General features: G+C 42.4%; 1 protein-coding gene across 3 annotated transcripts; it reads left to right on the top strand.

Annotated features, from left to right (window-relative positions):
- The first annotated feature begins 1,289 nt into the window (after positions 1-1,289).
- LOC120659934 (protein ETHYLENE-INSENSITIVE 2-like) lies at positions 1,290-7,911 on the top strand. Of its 3 annotated transcripts, none has more exons than XM_039938201.1 (8): positions 1,290-1,846; positions 2,073-2,356; positions 2,825-2,911; positions 3,078-3,191; positions 3,289-3,501; positions 4,088-4,267; positions 4,376-7,024; positions 7,156-7,911. In XM_039938201.1, exons 2-8 carry the CDS (start codon positions 2,096-2,098, stop codon positions 7,471-7,473), a joined length of 3,822 nt encoding a protein of 1,273 aa, XP_039794135.1. In that variant the 5' UTR covers positions 1,290-1,846; positions 2,073-2,095; the 3' UTR covers positions 7,474-7,911. The 3 variants fall into 3 exon arrangements, with proteins under 3 accessions (XP_039794135.1, XP_039794137.1, XP_039794136.1); XM_039938203.1 differs by having other exon boundaries at positions 1,353-1,484; XM_039938202.1 differs by having other exon boundaries at positions 1,361-1,846; positions 2,077-2,356; positions 7,156-7,706.
- Positions 7,912-9,739: the final 1,828 nt, after the last annotated feature.

The raw sequence follows: 9,739 nt of genomic DNA, 5'->3' as shown, positions 1-9,739 counted from the left end.
TGGCTAGTTGGCTGACAAGCCAAGCGAACACAACGATTTCTAAATCTTAGCTAAAGTTTAAGTTATCCTATTAGCACTCCTATTTGGATGGATTAGTGCTTAAGTTTAGCATTTGGGATATTAATACTTGGATCCAAACACCCCCTACATATAGTGCGTAGTCCATTTTGTTTAAATGCGATGATATTCATTCGAAAATTTACTAATAGGGTGATCGATTCAGCTTTTCTAAACAAATGTCACATCACACATTTTTATCAAAAAAGTTGTGAGACCAAATCAGCCACGATTATTCAAGAAAGTTTTACTCATAAAAAGTTTGCCTACGGATAAATTGGGCCTAGGTGTAGCATGGTGTAGCTGTTTGCAGTTGGAGCTAGGGCTATATTGAGACTACTTATTTGAACTCTTTTGATTTCAATTTAGACTAAAAGAATATATTAAACCTACTTTATTTTAATTTATAAACTTTATAAGGAGCTTGGAGATAGGAGCTTGAGTTGTGCCAGGGATGGTTCAACTTTGCCAATAAGTAACAGTAACACTCTTTTGCAAGACAAAAAGTAAATGTGACCAAATCAGCCTTGGTTAATCATGAGAATTTTACCCCCCCTCTTAATACAAAGATACGTACTCTCCTAAATTTTTATCCAGAAGTGAGATGGCAAATAGTAAGGTGATGTAGCATTAAACATGTGTATTTACACTGGTGGAGACAAGCCCGTTGCTCGGTCTGAAGTCAAAACAACTAATGATAAAATTTACATAAAAGTAGTAAAGTATTAGAAAGCTTCAAAAAGGTTAGACATGGATTAGCAGTTTAGCACGGGTCTAGTGGAAACCTATCTTGATCACGAACCAAGTAACCAAAAGTGGCAAGCATTACTGTCAACACAATCAAGAGCATGCCACCTTGACACTTTCATGTTATCCTAAACAGTGAAAAGCAACCAGCACTATGCAATCATGTTGCAATTTTATTATACATAATTATTCGCATAATCTCTCCAGCACTTTTCAAACTGTTTTCAGCAGTACCCCTTATAGATTAACCAAGCCTTCTACTGTATCTTCCACCTTTATCCTCCTTTTTTATATTTCTAAATTTGAACAGGCAAATTAAAATGAATAATGACAAAATCACCCCAAAAGGAGGGAGCATATATTTTCTTAAATGAGGGCTAGTCCATAGACCCAGTCTTGTCACCCGTGACAGCAGGAGACACTGCACAGTAAGCGCAGAATCTTCCCTAAAAAATATAAATAAAAAATCACGAAGAAGCCAAGACGGAAGGGAAAAAAAAAGGAAAAAACACAGAAGAAAAAGAGCTGAGAGCAAGCTGAAAGCTGAAGGCCTCAGCAGCTGCTCGTCCCCCCCCCCCCCCCTCTTCCTCAGATAAGGAGGCCCCAGGCCTGGGAAAAAAGCTGCGATTTTTTTCCTTAATTAGTTCGAGCGCTCAGCCGCCTACCAGGAGCAGGGGGAGGTATGATTGTCGCATTGCTCGGCCCCCGTGTTTCCCTGCGATTTTTGCTGGTTTTTTGGAGCTCCTCTTGCGAGTTTTCTCCGGTTGGAACCTCCTGGTTGCAGCCGAACGCGAGTACTAGCAAGTCCTTCGGTTGCTAGGAGATATCTGAGTGGATCCCGCTTGGTTGCTGCGTCCTCGCCGCCGATTCGCCGGAAGAAGCAGGTCCTTTGGAAGCGATCTCACTGTTTCTTAGACCTTTCCCTTCTCTCGGATTCTCTCCTCCTTGCTCTTCCTTCCCTGGCGGCGACGACTGGGCGAGCGGCGGCGCCATTTGTCCTGTCTTCGCCCAGCCCTTTGCCGGCGACGAGCGCATCCTCCAGGTATGCCCGCCCCTTCTCTTTCCTTCTGCTGTGCGAGACGGAGCACCCCAAACCCTAACAAAACTATTTGTATTCGGATCTGAATCCAGTTATAATATATTACCTACTAACTCCGAAGAATTATCGGGTGTACATGTCCTATGTTGGGTCCGCCCCTGACCATAGTTTGCGTCAGTTTGCTTCTCTGTTTACTGGTACGGTTTCCTACTGATCTGCGGCTGCGCAGGAAGGCATTCTTTTTGCCCTGCCATGGATGTCACGGATGTTCAGCAGGGCGTGGGATCTATGGATGCCAGAGGCGGTGCGCCTAATCTTTTCCATGCCCTTGGACCAGCACTCCTGATATCAATGGGGTACATTGATCTCGGGAAGTGGGTGGCAGCAGTGGAAGCTGGTTCTCGGTTCGGATTCGACCTTGTGCTGCTGGCTCTCATTTTCAACTTCACTGCAATTGTATGCCAGTACCTTGCTGCTTGCATTGGTATGGTCACAGGGAAGAATCTTGCAGAGGTATCGGTTTACCTGTGTTGTTCCTTGGTTTTGCTGACGTTCTGTTGGGATGTAGTTCAGTCAACATTTGTTTCCATTTCACAATGCTCATGGTGGTTTCATATCCAACTGAAGCTGAAGGAATTGAGAACAGTAGAGTGTAGGGACCACATAGTAGATGCAGTTTGTTGGTAAAGAAAATGGGTCAATGGGATACTAAGTGAAAGAATGCTTTTCTCTTAATAATGCAATTTTAGCACTGGATGTCGGAGCCTTTTTTTTGTATTTTCTGGGGGGATGATGGAAAATGAACTTTTAACTCATCTTAGGGTTCTTTCTGTAGCTTCCACTTTAACAATAGGCAAAAAATAAATATGAAGCTTTCCCTGTGAATTTCCTTGCTTTGTCGAATTTCTTTTTTCTTATTAACTTGCTCATGATATTGCTTTGAAGTTGCTAACTTTTCCACGCTTTTGACATGAAACAAAGATATGCCACCAAGAATACAACAAGCCAACATGTATCTTCTTGGGTGTTCAAGCTGGATTGTCATTGCTGACGTCAGAGCTGACTATGGTATCTACACACTTCCTTGGATGTCTCCCTCATCTTAGATATTTACTCTGTGAATTTCCAGCCTTTTAGGCGTTGTTACATGCATTCTACATTGGCAAAAATATTTAGCAAGTAGTTTGGAGTTTTGGACCTGCTATATTCTGATGGCTATGTCTGGAATTTTCAGATATTTGGCATTGCACTTGGATTCAACCTTCTCTTTGAATATGATGATCTCATCACTGGGATATGCTTCGCAACAGTTGTACCTATTCTGCTGCCATATGCTATATCCCACCTGGTAAAATTACAACTTCAACAAGGATACTTGCACAAAAATTGTAATATGCTGATGAGACTATATGTTATTGGTTACTCATCCTTTGTATCTACTCTAGGGAAAGAAGATGGCAAGGACAGTAAATGCCTGCATAGCAGGATTTGCACTTCTGTGTTATGTGCTTGGCCTATTGGTTAGCCAACCACAAATTCCTCTCACGGTGAACGTAATATTTCCCAAGCTGAGTGGTGAAAGTGCTTACTCTCTGATGGCTCTTCTTGGCGCAAACATAATGGCGCACAACTTTTACATTCATTCATCAGCTGTTCAGGTAAATTGTTTGATTAGTGCACTTGGACTTATAATTTAGTAGACGTGGGCTTGTCAGAATTGGTTGAAACCTAACAGTGACACGTATTTCGATTTCAGTTTGTTGTTTATATGAGTTTGGAAACAACTAGGTGTCAGGCTGTTAGCAAGGAGTTTACTATTATAATTATTAGACTTCTGCTCATTCCACTTTAATATTTGATACGACTTGTTAACTATATTTATGTACTCGACCAGTTAGATGAATTGTGGCTAAACTGCATCCAAATGAAACCAGATGCGAAAACACATGTTTCAATTGTTTCTGTAATTTCATATAGTTGCTCACTATGGGATGCACAATTTGTTCATCTGTACACATTTTCCTCAACTTTTAGCAAGTTTTGATAATTCGTGGAATTTTGCGCCTTGTTTTAGGTTTGGTAGCATATTACCCAACATCGAAATAGTGGCATTTATAACTTTTCACATTTTGCTCAGTGAATATTTGACAAGTGCATGAAATGAAAGTAGCAGCAATTTGCATATTTGCTCAATCATCTTCAGTTTCTATTTGTATTCTTAACCAAGAAACATTGTATTTGCAGGGTCAGAAAAGATCATCTGCAGTTGGTCTCAGTGCCTTATTTCATGACCATCTTTTTTCGATCTTATTTATTTTTACTGGGATCTTTCTGGTGAATTATGTTCTAATGAACTCTGCAGCTGCTGAATCCACTAATACTCTTCTCCTCACTTTTCAAGATGTTGTGGAGCTAATGAACCAAGTTAGAGCCTACATTTCCTACTTGACACCTGTGCTAAGTTTCTGCTGAAAATTTTATTTAGAAGCAATCCTCCTGTGCTTTAGAGCTGAACTTTTGATTATTTTGCAGATATTTGTAAACCCTCTGGCACCAACAATATTTTTAGTGGTTCTTCTCTTCTCCAGCCACATCATCTCATTGACATCTGCTATTGGTAGCCAAGTGATTTCGCAGCATTTGTTTGGTCTAGACATTCCACTGTCCGGGCATCATCTCTTACTGAAGGGTTTTGCCATAGTTCTTACTCTGTACTGGGCAAAAGTTGCAGGTGCTGAAGGGATATACCAATTATTAATTATATGCCAGATTATTCAGGCCATGCTCCTTCCATCATCAGTCATCCCACTTTTTCGTGTTGCTTCATCAAGAGCAATAATGGGTTCCCATAGAGTGTCTTTGCATCTGGAGATTCTGGCCTTTCTTGCATTTCTCCTTATGCTGTTTTCAAATATCATATTTGTGGCAGAAATGCTGTTTGGTGACAGTGGCTGGATGAACAATCTGAAAGGATATACTGGAAGCCCTGTGGTGCTCCCACATACAGTTTTCATTCTAGTCGCATGTATGTCTGTTGCTTTTTCGCTGTACCTGGCTGTTACACCATTAAAATCTGGAAGTAATGAAGCTGAATCACAGGAATGGTCTGTACATCCTCAGAGAGAGCTCTTGGGTACTCCTCAAGGAAGGGGAGAGGATAAAGTGGACAGTGTTATGTATGAGGAAGATCAGAGATCAGATATCGATCCTTCTCTCACGGATCTGGCGGATAACCATTCACAAACAGCTATGGGATATATCGATACCTCTGACACTGCTGTTGAATCTGATCATGACTCTCAAGAGTCTACTGCTTATGCACCCGCTGTTCCAGAAACCTCTCCATCCCCATCATACACTCCTGAGGAGTCAAAATCTGTTGTTGCAGTCAACTGGCCCGAGCCTTTGGAGAAGGTTTCCGCCTCTACTGTGATAGAGGAAAGAACAATAGAAAGTGTGGACACTAGAAGCATGACTGAAAGGGATGTTTTAGTAGAAACAGATGTTCTTGCAGACAAGGATAAGGAATATCTAAATGTTATGGAGTCTGAGAAGTCAGTTGTTGGTAGCACCCCTTCTTGTGTGTCCGATGATGGCCCTCCATCCCTTACCTTCAGCAGGGGGAAAGGTTCAGATGCAGGCAATGGCAATGGGAGTCTCTCGAGGTTATCTGGTCTGGGTCGTGCAGCAAGAAGGCAGCTAGCAGCCATACTTGATGAGTTCTGGGGGCATCTCTTTGATTACCATGGTAAGCTCACTCAAGAAGCTAGCAACAAAAAATTTGATATCTTACTTGGGCTAGGCCTTAGAACACCTAGCTCAGCTGCAAGAACAGATAAACAAGCTATTGAAATCCCCAAGAGCCCAATGGTGAGAGACACAATGCGAGGGTCAGCTTTCTTGTCAAACTCAGTGGACCTGATGTCCCCTAAGAATGAGATGTCGAACTTGGAACTTACATATGGGCTTCAGAGGGGCACAAGCATGGGATCATCAACCTGGTCTCAGGGTATGCAGCTACCAAATACACAGCTGCAGAGCTCAAGCAACAGCCTACTTGAGCAAAGCGCAAGACTGAACTCAAATTTTGGTGCGCCATCTTACTCGGACAACAATCAGTTCTACCAGCCTGCAACAATTCATGGGTATCAGCTTACTTCTTACTTGAAACAGATGAATGCCAGCCGAAATCCTTACTCTAGCACGTCACTGGACCCTCAGCGGCTTTCAAAATCATCCACGCCTGCTGCGCCAACCTATGTTGATTCCATGATGCATTCTCGTAACCAGAATCTTCTTGCTTCACTGGGTGCTACTCCTTCACAGATTGCAGCAACATCCCGCGTAGGTTCAATGATGACAGAAAGATCGTATTATGATCCTTCCATTGTTGATGGGAGTGAAAGTGCTGGCTCATCTGCTTACTCAAAGAAGTACCACAGCTCACCTGATATATCAGCAATAATTGCTGCAAGCAGAACTGCACTGTTGAATGAAGCAAAGTTGGGTGGTGCCATTGGACCCCAGCCGTACCTTAGCAGGCTGGTATCAGAAAGATCACAATATGCAAATTCGATAGCCCGTCCTGCAGCTCCCCTAGCATTTGATGAGCTTTCACCTCCTAAGCTCCAAAGTGATATATTCTCAGCGCAATCAAGTATGAGCCCTAGTGCTAGATCCCTATGGGCTAAGCAACCATTTGAGCAATTGTTTGGCATGTCAAGTGCAGAGCTCAGTAAAGGTGACTTTAATCTTTCTGGTAGATCAGGTGGCATGGCCAAGGATGATTTTTCTTATAAGGAGTCTGAAATGAAGCTTCTTCAGTCCCTCAGGTTCTGCATTATGAAGCTCCTGAAGCTAGAGGGGTCAGGGTGGCTGTTTAAGCAAAGTGGTGGCTGTGATGAAGATCTAATTGATCATGTTGCTGCAGCAGAGAGGCTATTGCTGCAAGGAACTACTGAGAATCAACTGCTTCATGGTGATCTTCAGCAACCATCTTCTGATCAGGCGGACATTCAGTACATGCGCACATTGCCCAACTGTGGAGAGGACTGCATTTGGCGTGCTTCCCTTGTTGTTAGTTTTGGTGTCTGGTGCATCCGCCGAGTACTAGACATGTCTCTAGTGGAAAGCAGGCCTGAACTTTGGGGCAAGTATACTTATGTACTTAACCGTCTTCAGGTGAGTTTGTTTTAGTCCCGAACTAATTTAACTTTATGTTCATTTTGCTTTCATAACATGTGAGCTATTAACATGTAGTTCACAATTGCAATAATTGATTTTTGTGTTTCTTTTCTCTTAATCTGATGCAGGGAATCCTATACCCTGCTTTCTCCAAGCCTCGGAGTGCTCTGACCATATGTGCCTGCCTTCAGAAAGGCATCAGAGTGCTCAACGGTCCGCCGCAAAGTGGACTATCAGCAATGGGACCCGTTCCCATGCCTATCCGAGGCACCTTCACAACTGCAGCAGTGGTCCTGGAGATGATCAAGGATGTGGAGACAGCAGTATCAGGCCGCAAGGGCAGGAGTGGCACAGCAGCTGGAGACGTTGCCTTTCCCAAGGGGAAGGAGAACCTAGCTTCTGTACTCAAGCGGTACAAACGGAGGCTTGCCAGCAAGGGACAGTAAGGCGTTGGTCGACAGCTATTACAATTTTAGAGAGTTTGACCATTGTTCTCCAGGGACGTTCCATCAGCCTCCTGGAGTCCTGGATTTTTTCGTTGCCCAACGTTTGCAGGGACAGGTTGCCTGATGACCAATCCCTTCCAGCAAGTTCTTTTTGTTGTTTTTTTTTCTCCTGGCATGTGATGTTGTATAAGGGTAACTACGTATGTGCACAAAAGGACCCCCAAAATGTACAAGGAAAGGAAATGTAGTCTGCTGATGCAGCATTGTAAAGTCCACTCTCTGCAGGTTAACCCCTTTTTGGGGCCTTAAATGTTAGTGCCCTATGTTATGACCCCTGCAGAGAGGTTGCAAATACTGAACCACTCACAAATTTGCAGCTATCACGGAATCATTTTGTAATCTCCTACATTTTGTTCAGAATTATTCCTTGTTTGTCCATGGTACCATTTGCCATGAAAACCTGCTTTTTCCCCTTGAAATTCAGTGTCCGTCTTCTTTGAGCTCCTCAGATGATTGTGCCGATAGAGCCATAGAGGCCCGTTGTGCTCATATGAATTTGTAAAAGCAGTTTATACTCTTTTATGACCCAGTGAAGGATCAGAAGAAACACAAACGGGGACTAGTTCCATCCTGAAATGTGAGGCATTTGAAGGGTTTAAAATTATACCCAAATATAAAGCATCCTAGAGTCTTTTGGACAAAAAGTCATAATACTCCCTCCGTCCGGAAATGATCTACGTATTTTGACTAGGAAAAGTCAAACTTTATAAACTTTGACTAATAATTAGTTAAATTATATGTATAATTAGTTTATAAAATTTATGTCAATACATATGTATTCAAAGAGGTTTTGAGATGACATTGAGTTATTCGTAATTGACATTATATTCTAAGAGTGATTAATAAGTCAAACTTTACTTCGAATGACTTTCTCTAGTCAAAATATGTAGATCATTTCCGAACGGAGGGAGTATTAATCTCCTTGGTTTTGGTGCTAATTTTGTAAAAAAAAATTTAATTGTGGTCAGCCCTGCAAATGGATTGGAAACCAAACTAAACTCACACCGGTACATTCTTATTAGGGAAATTAATATTACCAACACCACTCCAAACCACCACCACCACAAACCAATCCAGCCCAAATAATAACCTATTAGCCAAACTATGGTTACAATGCAATAAGAACCCGTTTTCAAAAAAAAATTATAGTGTAGATTTTGCCACACCATTTTGCACAGAGTAGCTGTCAGTTATACCGAGCCATCTTCAACAAATTTTGGTTAATTTCGATAAAATTTTATAGTGTGAATGCGAGGTTTTATTTCTAGGGTCCAGCTCTTGACGTGGGACCCACGTTTAATTCTAGCCACACTGCTTTCCACAAAGTAGCTGCTAGTCATACCGAGTCATCTCCAACAAATTTCAGTAAATTTTGATAAAATTTTATAGTGTGAACGCAATATTTTATTTCTAGGGCCCGGCTCTTGACGTGAGACCCACGTGTAATTCTAGCCACACTGCTTTGCACAGAGTAGCTCCTAGTCATACTGAGTCATCTCCAACAAATTTCAGTCAATTTCGATAAAATTTTATAGTGTGAACGCGAAGTTTTATTTCTAGGGTCCGGCTCTTGACGTGGGACCCGCATGTAATTCTAACCACATTGCTTTGCACAAAGTAGCTGCTAGTCATACTGAGCCATCTCCAACAAATTTTACTCAATTTCAATAAAATTTTATAATGTGTCGGTTGTAGGCCCCCTCAAATGTACCGCTAAGCCTGCTCAGGGATACCCTTAGTAATAGGGTGCATGGAGAATATGTTATTATTGCACCCGTGATTGCTGCCACTATAGCATCACGGGTTGTCCTCCAGTGAAGCCCCACGCGGCTATAAAAGGTGGGTGAGAGGCTGAGCCAGAAGCACCATCGGTTTGAAGCCATGACTTGCTCTTGGTCTCGCCCTCCTGAAATTTGCGTAGTATTTTCCAACAAAAAAATGCTAGAAGAGAACTTGCGAGTGACAAGAGAAATCACTGCTACCTCATCCTGCAACCCTGCTTCTCTCAGCGGATCCATGCCGGACATCATGTCCTTGCATATTCCAATGAGGCAGGTTCTCAGAGGACGAGTGGCATCTAGTTGTGTCATACTCTTGGGGTTCTCTGTTTCTGGGTGCCCAAGAACTGCCATCTCTGGTGGGGAGATTTATTCTTGTCACAACGTATTCAGGGAGAAGAAGAAATTCCTTTGCAAGATGCTACGAG

The sequence above is a fragment of the Panicum virgatum genome, chromosome 2N (genome assembly GCF_016808335.1).
Source record: "Panicum virgatum strain AP13 chromosome 2N, P.virgatum_v5, whole genome shotgun sequence".
Lineage (NCBI taxonomy): Eukaryota > Viridiplantae > Streptophyta > Magnoliopsida > Poales > Poaceae > Panicum > Panicum virgatum.
The sequence above is the reverse complement of the archived record's forward strand: the minus strand, read 5'-3'. Positions and strand labels throughout refer to the sequence as shown.

What these genes read in the sequence shown, in the direction of transcription:
- LOC120659934 (XM_039938201.1), top strand. Translation starts at nt 2,096, where the DNA reads ATGGATGTCACGGATGTTCAGCAGGGCGTGGGATCTATGGATGCCAGA. An exon ending in CATATGCTATATCCCACCTG is followed by an intron (nt 3,192 to 3,288) that starts GTAAAATTACAA and finishes TATCTACTCTAG; the next exon opens with GGAAAGAAGATGGCAAGGAC. An exon ending in TTGTGGAGCTAATGAACCAA is followed by an intron (nt 4,268 to 4,375) that starts GTTAGAGCCTAC and finishes ATTATTTTGCAG; the next exon opens with ATATTTGTAAACCCTCTGGC.